This window comes from Myotis myotis, unplaced genomic scaffold, assembly GCF_014108235.1.
Source record: "Myotis myotis isolate mMyoMyo1 unplaced genomic scaffold, mMyoMyo1.p scaffold_m19_p_3, whole genome shotgun sequence".
Taxonomy (NCBI): domain Eukaryota; kingdom Metazoa; phylum Chordata; class Mammalia; order Chiroptera; family Vespertilionidae; genus Myotis; species Myotis myotis.
In genome coordinates this window covers 56,372,919-56,394,614 of record NW_023416335.1, presented here as the reverse complement: position 1 = coordinate 56,394,614, position 21,696 = coordinate 56,372,919, and the positions used below count along the sequence as shown (strand labels likewise).

Genomic DNA, 21,696 nt, shown 5'->3' with positions numbered 1-21,696 from the left:
GAGAGGAGATAAAGAGTACAAATAGAAAAGGAAAAAGGAAAAGAGGGAAAGTTGAGAGAGAGGGGAAGGTGAAGAGAAAAGCTATGTATATGTGTAGAATTACATAATAAACAACTGTTAATAAGGCATATGTGCCACAGGCTAGTTGTCGTATTATAGATATAATTTATTTTTGTAATAAAAATAGCTGGTCTAGCACAAATATTAAATTTGTAAATTAGTCCAGTTATAAATCTGGTCTTTAATTGAATTTATGTGAAGTTATCTGATATAATATGATCATAAAAATATTTTTATAAGGTTTATCCTTATCATTAACAGTATAACCAGGACAGGATAAAAATACCTTTTCCCTTGCAGCAGCCTGTTTTTCCCGGAGGTATTTTTCTCTGCAGCGATCACATACCAGATACCAAGTGCTTCCTCCTATGCCACCATCACCACAGTTACCAGCCCATCCTCCACAAAAATGCCCAATGCTATTGTAACCTTGTCCACCAGCATAACGACCACAACCTTGAAACAAGAACAAAGCAAGTGACCTTAGTAGTCTGATCCCTGCCATTTATACATTAATGACGGATTTACCTTCTAAAGTAAGCAAAATACTGAAGCAAGTATCTCACTTTTTTTATGGCTATTAACTATGTCAGAAAAACTGATTACCAAAAAGTAATCAATTAAATGATAGCTAAAATGGTCCATACAGGCAGATGGAAAGAAATATACAATGTGCAATCTGGGTACATTTAGATTTAAGTAAGTATGCCAATAAAATTAAACAAAAGAGGAATAAAATATTCTGTAAAAGTGATATATTTTAAGGAATCACATATTTTATAAAAGGTTTCAGGTATAATATATAGAAAGAGAAACCTTTTAACCAAACTTGTAATGGGTAAATTTTGGAATACTAATCAATTGTTATAGAAATCCTTACATTTAACTAAAATACAGTCTTCTGATAAAACAGTTGATATCACTCCCCTAAATCAGTATAACATAATTTAGTTTGCAATTTTGAGCAGGAAAACCTGAAACCAAAGTAAACCTCATACTGGGATCTTTCCTCTGTGTATGGACATGTCATGATTTCTACTGTGTGACATGCCTTAACAGCAAGATTTGGGTAACACAGAACATTTAAAAAATAAACAATGTTTCAAAATGTAATATATTAAAATAAAATAGTACTAAATTGCCTTACCTATTTTTCACAAAAAAACTCCTAAGTTATAAGATACTATAAATTCTGAGCCAGTTTCTCTGTATTTTAACATAATTTATAGAACATTTCAAGTTAAAAATACCTATTTAGTATTTTTACAAAAAGTACTTATATATGTTTAATAATCTCATTTACCTGGGTGAGCTTGTCTCATATGGTACGTCACTGGGTATGGATGTGACTCTCCACACAGCTCACAGATGGTATCTTTCTCTGGTCCTCCCACTGCCAGCTGGGCCATCTCACCAAATAAATTACCCCTGGGCCGAACTTCTGCCTTTTCTTTTTTCTTTTTTTCTTTTTTGGCCTTCTTATTCTCTTTTTCACACTCTTTCTTTTTAAGGACTGCACAAGAACCAGGACTTGGAAAAATCATATTCTGGGAAGCTGCTTTGATAGTAGCCAAAGAGATGTCTTCCCAGAAAGCCACTAAATGTTGTAAAGTTAAGGGAAGAGGAGATTTAGACTTCACTGGGTGGTGCATGGACATTTCAAAAGTGGCTTCAGTTTTCCCATCCTCACATTTTTCATGCAGAGGTGGCTCCTTAAGCATAGACAACACCTTATTTTTGTTGATACTACCCATTTTAGATATATCTGGTCCATGAGGTGCAATATTAAACATATTCAGAGCAGATGATATTTCCAATGAGTGTCTATTTTTTAACTTGGTTTCCTTTTCTTCTGTAGGTTGTTGGCTGTTTAAACTACTTCTTATAGGGGCATGTTCTTTGGAAAGTTCAGGATTAAATTTTAAGAAAGAAGAACAAGCCATTGCATCGTGCACTATGCCTTCGTGCCACAGGAAAGAGGCAAAGACTGCTCTGGCACACTCGGCCACAGAGGGAGACATGGCTTGTTTGGCTGGCTCTAAAGGTTTGGCTCCGTCTCCTTTGAAGAGAAAGCTGGATTTTTCCTTTTTGGGCCTGGTGTGTCTATTAGCACATTTTCGACTTATTTTGGGGGATGCTCTCATGTCCTGTTCCTCTTTCAGTGGGGCTTTTCCTATGCTGAAATGAACTTTATTTGAACCTTCTTCCCCACTCTTAAATTCACTGCTTTCATCACAGGTACTATCTGTTAGACTGTTGGTTTTTAAAGTACTTGAAGTGCAGACTTCAACCACCTCACTGTGAAGGTTTTCTTGTACCACATGGGGAGAAGGAGCTCTATTTTCGGATCCAGGGGAATCTTTTGAATCCTTTGGTACTTGTTTTGGTTTTGGTGATGTTGATCGTCCCCTTAATGGTTCTGTGAGGGGCATTTTCTTCTTGCGGAGGGTATCTGGATCAAGTGTGTAAGAGTCTGATTTGGAACGTTCCCGAGGAGGATCAAGTTTTGTCTTAACAGGAGTGGTACTTTTTTGAGGTAGATTTTTATCATGTGGTGAGGAGGAGCGGGGAGAACTAGCACCAGATGGGCTAGACCGATTGGTTGGGAGAGTCTTTGGTTTAGGAGACGATGACCGAGAACCTGGTCCCGGGGATTCAGCTCTGAAACTAGAAGACACCCTCCCATCAGATTTCAGCGTTTGCAGGGTGTTATGGTTGGGGGACAACGACCTATTGTGAGAATCTGACCTCAACTTCGCAGCATCAGATTTCAACATGAGGGATTCACTAGCTGATAAACCTTCGGTGCCCCTTGGTTTCTTTGGATCAGCAGTAGTCCGGCTCATACGTCCATCAGGTTTAACTGATCTGCTGTGCTTGGAGGACATTTCTGATTTTCCTGATGTAGAGACTGGTCTAGAAGATGTTGAGATAGTTCCTCTGTCACCTGTGTGGTCCATTTCATAGTAAAACTTGTTAATAAAATTACAACTTACTGATAATGTAGTCACTGATTTTAAAAAAAACATAGCTAAAACATTTATATTGCTTGTCACAGACAAAAAGACTTGAAAAACAAAGGAAAATATTTTCATAATAAAGGAAAATATTTTCAAAATATTTTCTATTACATAATTATACAACCATTTCCACCAAAAACAATTTTCATGGATGCAAAAAAGACTGAACAAACAGTAGCTATGCACCAATATGAATTATCCACCATATCTGAACCTCAACCTTAGAAGAATTAGTGAGAATTTAAATTCAGTGAGAGGCTAGAAAGAAAAAAAACCTAACTACGTTTTTTTGGAATAAAATATTGGGAAAACATATGTGTTTTTTAAATATGAATTAGTTGAGCTAAATTTCCAGTACAATGATATCTCCCATCCTTATTAGGGATGTTAATGGTGCAAGTCTTGTTAAATTAGGAAACTGAATTTATAAACACATTTATCATTTTCAAGTCCACAGACAGATAGAATGAGGTTAAAATAGAACTGCTAAAGAGACACTAAATTTTAATGCTTGAATTACAACAATTTATAATTAACATATGAATGCCCAAAGGTTATTATTTAATTACATGTAATTCAGACAGTGTTTATAAAAAGATCGTACTCTAAAAGTTTATTTAGTTTATTAAGCTTAGCTGCTTAGAATTTTGAGCTTGTGTCCCCTTGGAATAAAAGGATCCTCAGAATTAGTTCAAATCTGAATTGTTGGGGACCTTGAAATAAGGAGTCAGGAAAATAACAGATAAAAAGATAAAAGAAAAATATTCTACCTCTTTTCTAGTAAAAACACTAGGTATTTCTACATGGACACCACTGTTTTGGGTATCCTGAGCCTCAATCGGTGTATCTCCTTTCTACTATTTCCTGCTTCCCTTTGAGGCATTTGTCACAAGTAAGTGGTACAACCGACATTACCTTTCCTCCCTAAAATAAAAATTTCCAGTCTTAGTGCAAGTGATATTAATTAGTTGTTATGAGAAAAGCAATCTGATTAAAGTGATGCATGTGGTATAAACAACTGAAAATTCATAAATCTTGCTTGCTAGATGCATTTATATATTTTTAAAAAGGGTACTTAGCAAATTCAAATACATCTGTTAACTGGTTACATTTCAGGTATTTTTTAGGGTAATGTTTTTTGGCTTGCTTGTGTGTGTGTGTGTGTGTGTGTGTGTGTCCGTGCATGCAGGTGCACATATGTGTGTGTAATCACACTCTAGCTATCTACAGTTCAAGGCAATGTTGCTTCTGATGGAAGGTCTGCAAGAACTGTTATATTTATCTATTACTCTTCACAGATGTAATATCAGGAATGAGTCCCTGGAATAATAAGTGCTCAAAGAATATTTGTTGAATGAGTAAATAAATTCTTGTTTTCTTAATGTTTCTTCTGCTAGTCCCAAATCTTCATATTCTCCAAAAATCCACTTCTTACAATTATGGCTCCCAAGGCCACAGGGCAGAGGCAACAGTAACTGTTGTTGTGTAAGAGTCAGATGCTTGCAAGTTAAGTAATTCTGAAATAACTAAGTATGCCAAACAGCATATTTGGAACATGTTTTAATTGCATCATGCCAGTGTTTAAAATAATTACTCATTCTCTGGATGAATAAAAATAACTACTAAATATAATGCTCTTCAGTTTCTTGTAATTCTTTATTATTCTGCCATCAATTTCATTGATCATATATGTATTATAAAGCCAATATAAAAGACTGGGCTAAATTCAGAGGAAAAGTGGTGAAACAAACCACAACACACACAAGAATAATCCAGATATTTATGCTGTCACAAAACAGATAAATAGATGTTACAAACTTGCTAAGTGCTTTCAAATTGTATAAAAGTAGTTTAAGAAATTGCTGCCCATTTTTCTGATCTAGTAATAGAACCAAAGAGAAAATTTTGTAAACATATATACTGAATCCTTGCCACTAATTTTGAGTGTGTAATATTTGGAGGACTGTTTTTTTGTAATCTGATAGTGGACAATGCCTTCATAATCACATTTATTTCAGAAGCTGAACCATATATATTTAAAAAGAATATATCATTTGTTATGTGTGGTAAAACTATATGGTAACCGATGTTTATCTTCATTTGGGTTTCAAAAATTTTGAGGCAGGTAGTAAATATTACTAAAATTTGTCATGTTATGGCTGCTTGAAAGATCAATAAACATAAACAAATATTTTGCTAAAAATCTTTATGTCACATAATACTTTCACATTCATCACTTAACTAATTCATCATTAAACTAATTTCATGATCATATTTGTCATATGTAAATTTAAATAATAATAGGCAAAACATTTTCTAACCTCAAAAGAATTTTGGAAAAAAATACAGGACAGAATAGAAGTTTAGTACATTCAAATAAAATTAGTAATCATGTTTAATCTTAAGTATTCATTCAGTAACGACCTGCATAATTTTTTATGCCAAAATTGTAAATCCTCAAATTGTATGATCCATACTATAACAATATCTTACACTGTAACATTACATGCATAATATGTAGTATATATCAGGTTACATAACAGTATATACTATAGAGATCAGGTCCTATAAAGATCAGCTTCTATAACACTATTTAATATACTACAGTATTATAAAGTATCACTGTCAACTATATAAAGAAGAAATGTTTTATCCATTTCTAAGAAAAAAAGAAATCTAAATATTACCTTTAAAATGTATACAGTATATTAGCCATTGCTACAACATTTTTTAATAAAATTTTCCTAAAATACAGGATTTTAAAAGTTTAAATATTACTGTCACACAAAAATATGTAAGTAGGCAGCTATAGTATTTTAGAAAACTAAAACATTTTTAAATTGTCTGAAATTTTATCAATTGTCAATATAGTTTAAGCATTACTAAGTTTAAATTTTTAAAATGAAGTGACTAACAAAATACTAAAAGGAAGACTCATGTTAGACAGGACAGGTAACTGATAACTAAGTTAAGCTAAAAAAAAAAATTAACCTAATTATCTGTGTTTCAAATAAAATACTAAAGTAGGAAAGTAAATCCTGCATTATATAACAGAAAAATGACTTAAAGACTAGTTTGTTACAAAAGATATTATATTCTTATAGTTCACAATGTGCCTCATGACATATGCAGGTGGGACAAAAGTAGATTTACAGCCGTTTGTATGGAAAATAATATAATAATTAATAATAATACAAGAATAAACTCTCTGTTTCATGTACTCACAACTAGAAACCTATTTTTGCCCCACCCTGTATATTCCACTTTTTTCTGAAAATAATGATTTTACAATTCCTCAAATCAGGCACATCTTTCTATATACTATTTTATTTTTTAAGACCTCATATAGGTTTGAAATTAAATAAGAGTAATATTTAACCTATAGATGTTGTCAACATGCATATCAGTCAGGATAATCGCTACTATAGCATTGAGCAGATATATCACAAATTAATCCCAAATATCAAAATTTAAATAAAATAATAAACTTTAATCTTAAAAAATGGAATGGGATGAACATGACTGAAGTGAACTAAAACGTCTTCATTGATACCGCCTATGTTCATTAAGAATGGCCCATCCACGAATGCACGCATACCCACCCTTCAGTTTGTGAGACAGAGATGAAAGAGCAGAGGCAGGCCCAGCTACACCATAATTTTTGTAAATGCGCTCACGAGAAGCAAGGTTGCGAGATGGAGATTCTACAGTGAAAAACAGTGGCAAAGAAGCAGCACAGATTCAATGGAAAAAAAGTTAGCAGAGAACACAAGCAGCAACAAAGCATTTCAAATGGTATGCATGACTTAACTATTAATAAAGTTTATTCAGCTAGATTTTTCAACAAGTTTATATTTTTCTAAAATTCAAACAGAAAACAAAGGTCAAATTAGTTAATTTAGATAAATAACGATAGCTTTAAATGTGGTAATTTAAAAGTTAAATAAGGCTTATAGCTCTGATAAATCAAATCTGAGCATTTCTTTTTAGATTAATACTACTTAAACTCGCTTTTCTTTATGGACCTGGAGAGTATTATGTTAAGTGAAATAAGCCAGTCAGAGAAAGACAAGAATCATATGATGTCACTCATATGTAAATCTAATGAACAAAATAAACTAACAAAAACAGAATAGTCTCATAGATAGAGAACAAATGTCAGAGAGGGGGGTTGTGGGCTTGGTGAAAAGGTGAAGGAATTAAGGAAAATAAAAACAACCTAACTCATAGGCACAGACAACATCATGGAGATTACCAGAGGTAAGGGGGTGAGGGATAGGGGTTGTAGATGATAATAAAGGGGAGATAATAGTGATGGAAGAAAATCTGAATTGGAATGGTGAACATAAAATACAGTATACAGATGATGTATTATATAATTACTAGAGGCCCGGTGCATGAAAATTTGAGGGTGGTCCCTCAGCCCGGCCTGCGCTCATTTGCAGTCCAGGACCCCTTGGGGGATCTCCTCCTGTCGACTTAGGCCCACTCCCCGGGGGATCAGGCCTAAGCTTGCAGTCAGACATCCTTCTGGCAGCCAGGGAGCCCTCGGAGGATGTCTGACTAAAGGCTTAGGCCCCCAAGGGAGCTGTGATGAGGAAGCTGGGGTGACAGAGGAGCCATGCTGTCCCGCCCCACCGCCCTGGGTCGGGTCACACACGGAATGCCCGGCAGGCCGGCGGATCACTGCTGCCCCGCCCAGCCACCCCGGGTCATATCGCACATGGGATGCCCGCCGCCCTGGGTGGCAAATAGGAGGCCCGGATGGCGGTGGGGCAGGCGGGATGGTGCTGACCCGCCCTGCCTGCAGTATGCAAATTAGCCGTCATCTTTGTTGGCGGTCAATTTGCATATCGTGCTGATTAGCCAATGGGAGGCGTAGCGAAGGTACGGTCAATTACCATGTGTGTCTATTATTAGATAGGATAACTGAATCTATTGTCCCCTTGATTTCTGTAGGGACATGTGACTATGATGATTCCAATATGTATCTCAGAATGGACTCAAGTTAGCATTTATGATTATTTTTCTTAGTTTATCTTTAGTGAAAAATGTTAGTACCAATCCAAACATTTAGTGTCTTTTTTATAGATCTTATTATTGAGGTACCCACTTTTTTTTATACATTTCACAACACAAACACAGCAAAAGAAATTACAAGTCAATGAAATATGTTAAACAGTCATGATTTACCATGCCAAAAATGAAGTAAAGTTAAATAATTTATCTTTTAGAAAGAATAGAATCTTAAAAGTATAGTCTTTTTTTAAAAAAATATATTTTATTGATTTTTCACAGAGAGGAAGGGAGAGGGATAGAGAGTTGGAAACATCGATGAGAGAGAAACATCGATCAGCTGCCTCCTGCACACCCCCTACTGGGGATGTGCCTGCAACCAAGGTACATGCCCTTGACAGGAATTGAACCTGGGACCCTTTAGTCTGCAGGCCAAGGCTCTATCCATTGAACAAAACTGGTTAGGGCAAAAGTATAGTCTTTTAAAAGCAGTATGCCAAAAATATCTCTATCTAAATCTTTTAAAAAATCCATTTATTTAAAATTTAAATTTTAGCAATTAAAATAAATATAAGTAATCGAGCTGAAATACATTCAGGTAACGAGATAACTTTTTTAATATTATTGAAATAAAGAAAACTGGATACAACATATATTTTGCTAAAAACAGAAAATAGTTGACTCATTCATTATTACGGCCAAGATTAAAGGTGAACTACTCATAAACCAAAAAGTTATCCCATATAAGATACTAAGTAGGTATTATGTATCATACATTGTTCTAGCCACTGAAGATAAAATGATGACTAGAAATAAAGTCCCAGCTTTTATGGAGCTTATCTTAAGGTGAAGTAAGAAATTAACAAATAAATACACACTTGATCAAGTGGTGATAAACTTGGGAGTCATAAGCATGCAGATGTTGGAAACTATTACATGCCTGGATAAGACCACTTACGGAGTGAGGTCTAGAAGAGACCAAAGCTATGTGACATTTCTAGGAATACAGAATACAGCAGGATATAAAAAAGAGACTGGAAATGAACAGTTGGTGAGATAAGAAGTATTCAACAGGCAAAGAAGGAAATTCAAGGAAGAAAGTCAATTCTGTCTAACACTGTTGATAAATCAAGTAAAATGAGATCTTAGAATTGACAAGTGAATTTAGTTAAATAAATAAATAAATAAATAAATAAATAAATAAATAAATAAATAAAGCCAAAGACTGACTCTAGCAATTTCTGTGGGTAAGGACAACTACAGGAATAACTTGCAGTGGGTTCAAAAGGGAATGGCAGGAGGATAGAGATGTACTACATGCCACCAAATCATTTTAAACAAAGTTTAAAAATGTTATAGTGCTTTTCTTTTCTTTTCTTTTCTTTTTTTTTAAGGTATGTCTCCATTGATTTCAGAGAGAGGAAGGTAGAGGGATAGAGAGATAGAAACATTAATGATAAGAGAGAATCACTGATTGGCTGACTCCTGCATGCCTCTCACTGGGGACCAAACCTGCAACCCAGGCATGTGCCCTAACTGGGAATCGAACTGTGACCTTCTGGTTCATAGATTGATGCTCCACCACTGAGCCACAACGGTCAGGCAAAAAATTTTCAAGTTTTAATATTTTTGAGCATCCTTCTGTTTGAAGACTATAAAACTCAAAAGATACCAGGCATTGCAAAAGAAATTCTTATGCTATTTAAATATCATGTAATAGTCTCCAACTATCATTGAAAATATAGTTAGAAGGATGTTAGCTTTTGACTGGAAGAGTTAATTCAAGGGGAATTCCAAAAGCCAATGTCTTGGATATAGTCTTGATACAGTCTTGTGGCTTGGCCGCTAAAGTCTGTGAAAAGTGAGCCTCTCAGAAGGACACAGAAGCAGGAAATCAGAATACTATCTTAATTAGGACCCTACTTTCTGACCCTAAAAGCAGAAAGACTGGGAATGACTGGTCACTCCCAGTGGCAGAGGTTTAAGAACAAACTCCTGGAAAAGGTTTTGAAGACAAAATAGACTTTAAGTCTTTTTCAATTTAAAAAGCCTAGAGAGATTGGATTCCTAGGCATTATTCAGAGTGAGTAAGAAGAAAAACTTTATTTTTTTAATCCTCACATGAGGATATTTTTCCATTGATTTTTAGAGAGAGTGGAAGAGAGAGGGAAGACAGAGAGAAACATCGATGTGAGAGAAACACATCCATTGGTTGCCTCTTGCATGAGCCCAAACCAGGCCCGGGCCAGGGAGAAGCCTGCAACCTAGGTAACTGCCATTGACCGGAATTGAACCTGGGACCCTTTGGTCTGCAGGCCAACACTCAACCCACTGAGCCAAACCGGCTAGGGCAAAAGGTTATTGTTAAATGCCTAATAAATTAAGCTGTGACTACAGATAACACTTGTGCTATGCATATAATTTTTAATAAAGTTTGCTCATTTAAATATACTTTGATATAGTTAACTTTTTAAAAGATTCATGTTTTTCAATTTTAAAAAAGAAAGTAAACTGATAGTAAGCAATATCACTGCATAATATATATGTATGTCCAGAATCCTATAAATGTATTGGGAGAAAAGTGGAATTATATGAATGATAAAGGAACCTAAGATGTGGAATAGGAACTAAAAATTATTTACATAAATGTTAGTATACTAAATGAATAATAAAAGAATGAAAGATAGAGCAAAATTTCCAAATAAGGATAAAACAGAAATAAGCTTTTCATTAGAAAATAACAGTAACCCACAGGATACGAATGCAGAAAGGAAGAGGAATGAAAATATGTAAGATGGCTAACCCTCAAACATGATGTGCCTCTAAATGACTTCTAGATGTAACTGTACTTAGATAAAACATAGGTAACATATTACTGATTACACAGTAAATCCCTAGTAAATATGGTTAAGAGATATAACATTAAGGAAAAGCATATCATTTCAGAGTTTGTGGTGGATGAGATAGAAAAATTCGGAGCAAAATATGATATACTAGAGGCCCAGTGCACAAAAATTTGTGCCCTCTCGCAGCCCGGCCTGTGCCCTCTCGCAGTCTGGGACCCCTCAGGGGATGACCACTTGCTGGCTTAGGCCTGCTCCCTGGGGTATTGGGCCTAAGATGGCAATCAGACATCCCTCTGGCAGCCCGGCAGCCCTTGGGGGATGTCCACTTGTCAGCGGGGAGCAGGCCTAAACTGCAGTTGGACATCCTTAGTGCTGCTGAGGAGGCAGGAGAGGCTCCCACCACCACCGCTGTACTGGCAGCCATCAGCCTGGCTTGTGGCTGAGCAGAGCTCCTCCCATGTGAGAGTGCCCTGATCACCAGAGAGCAGCTCCTGCATTGAGCGTCTGTCCCCTGGTGGTCAGTGTGGGTCATAGTGACCAGTCATTCCCAGTCTTTCTGCTTTTAGGGTCAGTTTGCATATTACCCTTTTACTATATAGGATAGAGGCCTGGTGCACGGGTGGGGGCTGGCTGGTTTGCCCTGAAGGGTGTCCCGGATCAGGGTGGGCATCTTGCTTGGGTGCCTGGCCAGCCTGGATGAGGGGATGATGGCTGTTTGCAGCTGGTCACACATCCTTCAGGGTGGGGATCCCCACTGGGGTGCCTGGCCAGTCTGGGTGAGGGGCTGAGGGCCGTTTTCAGGCTGGCGGGTGACTGAAGCTCCCAACCTCTCCTTTTTTTCTTTTATTCTGGGATTTATTTACCTTCTATGGCTGTCACTCTAGCTGAGAGCCGGCTTTAGCTCTGAGGCTAGCTCCAGCTTGAGGTCTCGGCTGCTGAAAGAAGGTATCTGGGGTTTGTTTAGCTTCTATAATTGAAACACTGTTGCAGCTCCAGCTCTGAGGCCTCCGCTGCTGAAAGCAGGTATCTGGGGTTTGTTTGGCTTCTATAATTGCAACATTGTTTCTTAGAGTGCAGCTCAGAGCCCGGCCGCGGCAGGCGGGGAACCTTGGCTTCCTCCATCACTGGAGCAAGCAAGCCTCATGTTCACTTCAGCTGCCTGGCTGCCGGCCGCCATCTTGGTTGGCGGTTAATTTGCATACTTCCCTGATTAGCCAATGGGCAGTGTGTCGGAGGTACGGTTAATTACCCTATTTGTCTTTTATTAGATTAGATATCCTAGGCCTTAGAATATTTAAAAAAATTCCAATAAAAGATTAAAGATTGCTCCTTGAACAGTGACTGGAGACACACAAAAAGAAAAACCTAGTTTTCCAAAATTGCTTATTAGTTGCAAAGGAAAAAATAGTTTTTATACATCAGAGAAACAAGACGTGTTTGTTCAGGTGATTGACAATAACCATAACCATGTCCTGCCTTTAGAAGGATACAACATGTATGTAGCACAAAGACAGCTAAAGTTGCAAACAAAACTAAAAGGCTTTCAGGATAAAATACTTGTTTGCAGAAAGAATAAAAAAGCAAGAACCAGTCACTGCCTCGAACCCAGGAAAAGGATGAATCACAGATAAATTAGAGGCATGTTCCATTCTTTCATTGTTGTTGGGAGGCAGGGGGCAGGACTTTGCTTCTATATTCTCTATCAAACTGAGAACAGACAACCAGAGCAGCCTGTGGCAGTGTTACTTTCCCATCTGGTAGTTTATCAGGGATGTTGCCAAGGGATTTAAGGTACAAATAAGAAGGTTAGAGGAAATGACCTCTTGGCTTTTCCAATTTTTACAGTTTATGTAAGGTAATTGAGATGTAATTGAAAAATAAAATTACCGGAGTTAAGTCTCTCTTATTTAGGTCTTAGGTTTTCCAGTTACTAGTTAACTGTATAACTTTGGGCAAGTCACTGAGAATTCTTGTATCTCCAAAATAAGAGCTAGATGACTTTTTGGGCACCTTGAACACTAGCAATTAATTATGCCATCATATGACATATTTCTTAAATAAACTGAAGGGAGAGGGAGAAGAAAGTCATTCCCTAATGATAAGTGATGAAAAGTCTCATTTAAAAAGATAAATATTTAGTTGACTTTGGTGATGGTATCATGGTGTATGCATATGTTCAAACTCATCAAAATGTATACATTTAAATTTCAATAAAGCTGTAACAATATATAGTTTTAATTTTGCTAAGTCTAAGCAATGAGATATACTACAGTGTAGAAGTTTTAGAGAAGAGTGAGAAATAAGGAAGACCTAATATGAAAGTAGAATTTAAATTCTTTGAGAACTGCTTTCTAGTCATGGCTGATGTATCTCAGTGGTTAGAACATTGGTCCTCACACCAAAGGATCATGGGTCTGATTCCCGGTCAGAGCACAAACCCAGGTTGTAGATTCTATCCCCAATTAGGGTGTATGAGGCAGTCAATTGATGTTTCTCTTTCACATCAATGTTTCTCTCTCTTCCTCTCCCCCTTTTTCTCTCTCTCTGGAATTGATGAAAAAAAAAATGTCTTTGGGTGAGGATTGAAAAAAAAAGCATTCTAAATTAAATTAACTGCAAATCATGAAAATGCTTTAGTGATTTTTACTCTAAATGTACATAGAAATAATTTGATGGTGTATTTACAACTTATCAGTCAGCAATTTGTTAGTTATGAAAATGCCAAGTATGCTTTTTTCCCCAAATATGCTTTTCATATTCAAATTATATTACAGTTTACTGGAGCTAAATTACCCAAACAACCTAATTTTTTTCTTAAAATCTACTTTTTATTCTGTTAATGATATTAGGTAAGAGTTTTATCTTTCAAAACAAAAACAAGAAAACTGACTTCCTTCTAGACTGGCTCCCCCAACTGTGATTAGCATGTCCTGTGCATTTTATAGCTTAAGTATTTCTAAACTTGTTTCTTCCTTTACATTCCCACTATAATTTACTTAGTTTAAAAACCCTACTCAGCTTTTCTTTGGACTTCCTGCCTCTAACTTTCACCCTTTCTCCAGGATCTTTTTCATAATATTTTCAGTTCTTGCATAAATGTAAAACTGATCCTGTCACTCTTTTGTTTAAAATTCTGTGGAACTACATATTTCCCTCCTCTGCTCCCTCCCTCTTATTTCCTATACTTAGAGGATAAAATCTAATCTACTAAGTATGGTTTATAAGACCAATTACAATGGCCCCAATCTCCCTAGTTTAAAATGCTGCTACTAGGGCAGTAACACTCTCAGCTACAAATGCATTAAGTTTCTCAACTGAAGCACGTTTTCTAGCATGATCAAATGAGCTGATTCATACGAAGTGGTTAAAATGGTGTCTGTTATATGGTAAATGTTTGAAATGTGTTCACCATTTCAATTTCATACCTTTTCCCCCTTTCCTCAAACTACCAACATACCCTCCATATGTTAACTCTGGGATGTTGCCAGCTTCCTTTTTTACTGAAACAAACAAACAAAAAACCACAGAAGAACATCCTCAAGCTCCTAACGCTGTGCCTTCTTCCTTCTCTCCTGTTAGGACAGATAAGCGATGTGTCTCCTACTTAGCTGACCTTTCAACCGTGTGCTAGATTTCATCCTCTCTCCTATGCAAGAATATTGTTCAAGCAATTCTCCTGTCTCCTGCATCATCAATTTCTCACTTTCTCTATTGGATCATTCTCCTTAGAAAACAATCTTGATATTATTTTTTTTCCATTAAAAAACAAGTAAGTCAAAAACATCTCCAGACGTCACATCATCTCTCCTAGTTTCACTTTGTTTTCTTTTCCCTGTAGAGTAAATCTTAAGAGAGCAGGTACAGATGTCATTCTCTACCTCAGTCCACTAGAATCTTATTGCCGATTTGCTTACTAGGTCTAAAAACTACACAAATAATTTTGAATAAAAAAGTAAATTATAGAACATACTTCTTTCTCACTCATGCATGGTAAGACAAGGAAAACTTATAACTTTCATTTCTGAAATTATTCTATTTCACTAGAATAACTGGTGAAGTAACTTGTTTATATATACAGGTATGTGCACATTTATAATAAAATAATTTTGCTAATTAAAAAAAATCAACAAATTAATTTGCCATATTATTTCAAATTGCAGAGATTAGTGAAAAAAATTATGCTTCAGAAAAAACACATCCTAAAGAATCCTATCTAATAAAAAGGGAATAAGCTAATTGACTCTCATGCCGTCACAAAGATGGCGGCGCCCACAGCCAATAAGGAGGGAATATACTAATTGACTTCCATGCCCTCAAAGATGGGGCAACCAGGTCAGCAGGGGAGGGCAGTAGGGGAGGACCAAGCCTGTAGGGGAGGGCAATTAGGGGTGACCGGGCTGGCAGGGGAAGGCAGTTGGGGGCGACTGGGCCGGCAGGGGAGGGCAGTTGCGGGCGACCGGGCTGGCAGGGGAGGGTAGTTGAGGGCGACTGGGCCAGCATGGCAGGGCAGTTAGGGGCAATTGGGCTGGCAGGGGAGCAGTTAGGCAGTGATCAGGCTGGCAGGGGAGTGGTTAGGGGCAATCAGGCAGGCAGGCAGGTGAGCGGTTGGGAGCCAGCAGTCCCGGATTGTGAGAGTGATGTTTGACTGTCAGTTTAGGTCCGATCCCTAAACTGGCAGTTGGATATCCCCCGAGGAGTCCCAGATTGGAGAAGGTGCAGGCTGGGCTCTGGGACACCTCCCCTCCCCACCCCCCCGCCCAGTGCACAAATTTCATGCACCGGGCCTCTAGTTACTAATAAGAATGCTCATAGAAATGTTAGATAAAGTTGACATGGGGGTAGTTCATGTGTATCTCTGTAGAGCTCATCTACTTAGCTGGGAACTTGAGTTATGACATTTTGGAAATCTTTTCCTTTCAAACCAAGCTACATTCTTAGAATTAAACTATAAAGGGGAAAATAACCAATCTAAGGCTAATACGCTAGATCAGTGGTTCTCAACCTGTGGGTCGTGACCCCTTTGGGAGGTCGAACGACCCTTTCACAGGGGTCGCCTAAGACCATTGGAAAATACATATATAATTACATATTGTTTTTGTGATTAATCACTATGCTTTAATTATGTTCAATTTATAACAATGAAATTGGGGGTCACCACAATATGAGAAACTGTATTAAAGGGTTGCGGCATTAGGAAGGATGAGAACCACTGCTCTAGATGCTAGAACTAAATGTAAGCAGAAATTATGTATTTATGAATAGATTTTGTATTAATCATCAGTAAGCAAAGTTGAATATTTAAAAACATGGCCTTTGTAGTTAGTAGAACTACCTCATGTTCTGGATATACCATCTTACTATGACTGTTTCTATAATAAATCATTTATCTTCTCTAAGCTTGTTTCCTTATCTGTAAAATGGAGACATCATCTCAAATGAGGATGCATTAGAGTGCTTAAGTACAGTGTTTAATACACAGTGGTGATGATCCATACTAGCAAAAATTAACAATATGATTTTCTATACGTTTTATTTTAGTATCACAAAAGTATAAGACAAAAGTGATTCTCATTTTACTAACTAGTAAAGGGAGTATACGTAATCCACCTTCTAAAGCAAGATGAAATGCTGGTGGAATGGATGGCAGTGAAGTTCAGGAAAGGATAACTTACTCAGGTAGTCCTAATAATGGGCACTCTGCCACATTTAATTTTCCTAATAAGATATGATGAATACAATTCTAATTTATTTCCAAAATATTAAAAACTATTTTTGGATTCCATAGCCTTTTTTTAGTTATGCTAAAGATTAAATCTTCTGGTTTCTGGAATTTGGAAGTCAAACTTCAGTGAAATGCTGCTGAGAATAAGAGCTATATAAAAAGATCTAAGTAATTCCTGTTACAGTACAGGCAAGTAATGATTCAGAAAATTGGTGAGACATTTCTAGGCAACAATTTCAAATTTATCCCAAGACGGTGGCAAAGGAAGTGGGGGGGGGTATTGATAACACTTAGACACAATATGCATAAAATTATATTGACACATGCCGGCAGGAAACTTATCCTTTCGAAGAGACAAATCTGATTTATCTTAGTCTTTATAGTTCATTTTGAAATATTTCATTAAATAACTTGGTAAAATAAAAATAGTATTACACTTGTTTTTGAGAAGACTTGTAATGATCCTTTAGATCAGGGGTGGGAAACATCTGCAAAAAACTTACAAAATAATTTGGACTGCTCCTGCCAAGCCATTAGGAGTGAATTAATTAAATGTTTGACCAAATATAGCAGGCTAATTTTTAAGTTGATAATTTTGTATGGTTCGCAAATGACATAAATATCCAATGGTCTTTGGGGGGAAAAAAGGGTTTCCTACCCCTACTTTAGATAGAACAAACAGCTCCTTATTCTTAGTTCTCCTGCCTGTTGTCACCAAGACATTATCAGAGTAATTTCTGTTTAAAACTTTATACATATGAGTTTTCTGATTATGACTTATTTTCCTTTGTTTTTTTTTTCCCTTTTTATTACCTTTAAAACTTCCTGCAACCTGAATACATCTAAATAAAAAAGTCTATTGCTCCATAAAATGAATAAACTAAGTTAGTCTTTACTCCTCTTTATCCTTCAATAATGCTTGTCAAGAAAGAAAAAACACTATTTCATACATGTGACACTATTGTATTTCCTCAAAATTCTTTTAAGAGACACTCAAGTGAATGTCATATATAGAGATGATTAGCTAAATTGATACTGCTTATATTTCTAAACTAACTTCATTAGTTGAACTTACCTAATATATAGCACAAATCTAGAAGTTTATAATCTTGCATGTGTTTTACCTTAGTTAGATAATTATATCACAGTGAATACCATCATTTGCTAACTATATATATACTACCCTGGTTCCTAATAAAAACTAAATGAACTAGCATTATCTTAAGTAATCCTAATAACAGTTATCAAAGTAATTTTGTAGAAAAATAACTTAGACATCAGTGTGGATGTAGTTTATTAAAGCAAAGAGGTCATGCATTTGAATCCAAATAATGGTTGTGTAAGCTAAGACTTTCATAAACTGTCTCACTCAGTGAGTGTATTCACATACTATATAGCCAACATGTGAACTGAAGGCTAAGAAGAACATACTGTCATATTGTAAGGAACTTAGAGAAGTTTATGTGGAAGCATCAGGAGGTCATTAAGATAAAGGGACACTCAGTTAAGTGTAATTTTTTGGGGTTTATTTTCCATATTGGTGTGAGGTATTATCATGGATGAAAGGCTAGAGTAATCCTAGGAGGCTGAACTGGAATCAAATGATCAGTTTAATGTGTTAAGAATGAGAACAGCAGCAAAAAAATAAAAAGCAAGAGAAGAAAAACCAATTTGAAAAAATTTGGAAACCTAAATTGCTATACATTTTTATGAGCAACAAATTCACTTAAATGAAACAAACCTGCCCAGTACATTCTCTCCTCCACCTACTGGAATAGTGAAATAGGTTTATTCTCTTGGGGAATCTCTAAGTAACAAAAATCCTACAGAAAACAAAGAACATTATCCCTATAACTGGTGCTTAGCATAGTCATTCATATTATAAAATAAAATTTTAAATTAAATATGTTTTTTCTAACATGTTTTATAGTACATATTTGCAAATACAGGAATTAGAAAGTGTAAGTCATATTTTAATAACTACACTTAAAAAAGTGTGATTAAAAACAAATTTCTTAGCTGCAGAATGTCTTAGCTCAGAATAGCTTAAATGCTTAAAAAATGTGGGAAGGAATAACAGTCCTCATTAAGTAAAAACAATCTGTTGAGTTGATAAATAATTAGTAACTGATAAACAACTCAAAACAAAGCTTCAGCAATAGCTTAATGAGGCAGGTAAGACTGACAGACTTACTCTGAAGCTGAGGCTGCTGGAAGGAAAGGGGCTGTCCGAACACAAATGGGCTGTGGACTAGGGAAGAGGGAGGTTTTGCAGCTTGATCAAAGATGGAAGGAGCTGGGAGATTGGGCCGTGACTGAATTGAATTCAATATGGCACTCAGTTGGTCACCTGCAGTGGGCAAAACAGTCAAAACTACAACTTGTTATTAACACCCAAAATGGCAAAGTAAGCCGTGTTTTATGACATTCAGATAGTCAAACACTAAATAAAACTATGCCAATTCAGAAATACGTGGAAGTTGGTGATCATTATCCTGAAATTAGGGACCAAAAGTTTCATGTTGTTTTACTATTGGAAGTACCCCACAGAATCTATTAGAATAGCCCAAATCCATTTAAATTCATATACAACATCTAGCAGCAGCATGTGAGAATACCAAGTCTATGAAGAACGTATGATACATTGAACACCATGTAAGAATAAGTGAAGATCTAAATGTCTTGTATGTAGTACCTGACAATAACTAAATATCACCCTACCTCATATACAGTACACTTCATGCAAAGAATAAGCAAATAAGATGAGGTTTTGTTTTTTTTAAATGTGGAATTCAAGGGTGGCAAAGTATATGTTATTAACTTAGTAATATATTTATATTATAGTTAAAATTTTTATTTTTAAAAGTTATGTTGAAGAAATTGTACATTTTGAAAAGCATGATCTCTTTTGCTTTAATGAGTAATATAAAATCTATGACAATAAGATAAAAAGGAATATGAGGTATCTAATTTATTAGAATAGTATCTCAAATATGAATTCTGACATTTTCCCTTAAACATAAATATAAAGGAAAATAACAGAAGAACATTTTAAAATATATGAAGTAATATAACTGGATAGATAATAGTTTCTCATTTATGAGAATATATATATAAAATAGTTTAAATGATGCTAAAGAGAAAAAAATATTCCCAGACATAGGCACAACTGGAAAACAACACCTCACAGAGCCACATTCCTTATGTATAATAAACCTCATGAATGAACATTTCAAATGAAGCACCAACAGGAATAGCTTTATATGGAAAGAGCTGTGCACACAACCTGTACATTTTTACTTTTTTAAAAAAATTAATGCTGTAGGTTAAAAAAGGATTTTAAAGATTATGATGAATTTTATAAAGAAAAATAATTTCTTGATCTTGAATAGTATGAGTTAAATAAAATGGGAACTATTATTAAAGGTATGATAATAAATAAATGTTAGATATTTATTCAGATTAAAGTTCTTCATACTTCTTTGCTTCACCTAAATACTTTAAAAGCCTATTAATAATTACATGCTATTTTTGAGCCATATTAGCAAATCACATTTCTAAAAAGTAATATATCATTTTTATTAATAACACATGTTGTCGGCAATGTTTGTATCTCTTAAAAGTTGATTTTTATGGATGCCCTATAAATTACATTTTAAATACTGATTTTAAAGTAATAGCCACCAGTACAATTTAGACATTTTAGAGACTGAAAACATACAAATTGAACTAAACATGGCTTTAAAACAGATTACTATAGAAGTATAGTAGTGGTAAGTAAGCGTCGAGATTTTAACTTAAGGATTGACAAAGTTAGAAAGGGACATAAAGAAAACACCACCAAGAATTTACCCTACTTAAATATGAAGATCTAGCTAAAGTTAGTTGAAATCTGAACTACCAGAAATGAGTAAGCATATGGTACGCAAACCTGTAGGAGAGATCAGCACAACAGAGCAGGGAGAGCCAAACCAAAAAGAAATCTTGTGGTTAGGCTTCCTTCATAAAAATATTCTGTGGAAAATAATATATGAAGTGGCTTTATTTTAAATTGAATATTTCCTCTACATTGAAGTAATTTTATTTTTTATAGACTCTTTATTTTACTTGCTCTGTAAGAAAGGAATAATGAAACTATTTATTTCTTGAAATCATCAGGAGAATTAGTTTAAATAACACTTTAAATTAAAATTATTTCCATGAATTATTCTCCCTCTTACCTATCATCCAACTGAATGCTACCTGTTGACTATATGGCTAATTTTGCAGAAGTCAGATTCATAGGAAAGAACATGAATGTGTCTGAATTTATATACAAATGAAATTTTGATTAAAATTCAGGTATAAATTATTTCAAAATAATAAAAAGCTAATATGCTAATTAGAACAAAGAGCAGAACGACTGTCCAGATGAACTTCCGGACGAACGTCCAGACAACCTTAAGGATAAAGCCAGGGCTGTGAGGGCCGAGGCAGCAAGGGCTGCGAGGGCTGAGCCCCTTGCACGAATTTCATGCACTGGGCTTCTAGTTTCAAAATAACTATTGTTTCAACTGTCCATGATGCTGCTCTTTTCCATTCATGCAGCCCCAAAAGTTACATACATTTTATATCCATACTAGAGGTTCGATGCATGAAATTAGTGCATGGGGGGCGGGGGGAGGTCCCTCAGCCTGGCCTGCACCCTCTCACAATCCAGGACTACTGGCTCCTAACTGCTGGCCTGCCTACCTGCCTGATCGCTCCTAACCACTCACCTGCCTGTCTGATCACCCTTAACTGCTCGCCTGCCTGCCTGATCGCCCTAACTCAGCCCTGGGCAAACTATGGCTCGCGGGCCAGATCCGGCCCGTTTGAAATGAATAAAACTAAAAAAAAAAAAAAAAGACCGTACCCTTTTATGTAATGATGTTTACTTTGAATTTATATTAGTTCACACAAACACTCCATCCATGCTTTTGTTCCGGCCCTCCGGTCCAGTTTAAGAACCCATTGTGGCCCTTGAGTCAAAAAGTTTGCCCACCCCTGCCCT

General features: G+C 35.9%; 1 protein-coding gene across 10 annotated transcripts in view; it reads right to left on the bottom strand.

The window, feature by feature from the left end:
• The window catches only part of MYCBP2 (MYC binding protein 2), a 300,098-nt gene that overhangs the window by 49,225 nt on the left and 229,177 nt on the right, over positions 1–21,696 (bottom strand). For 5 of the 10 annotated variants that reach the window (XM_036296921.1, XM_036296922.1, XM_036296924.1 and 2 more), the window contains 3 exons: positions 18,859–19,038; positions 1,364–3,007; positions 347–516 (listed from right to left, as the gene is read on the bottom strand). In XM_036296921.1, coding sequence (XP_036152814.1) covers positions 347–516; positions 1,364–3,007; positions 18,859–19,038 — 1,994 coding nt within the window. The remainder of the gene's footprint in view (positions 1–346; positions 517–1,363; positions 3,008–18,858; positions 19,039–21,696) is intronic. The other 5 variants (XM_036296920.1, XM_036296923.1, XM_036296928.1 and 2 more) reach the window with 2 other exon arrangements.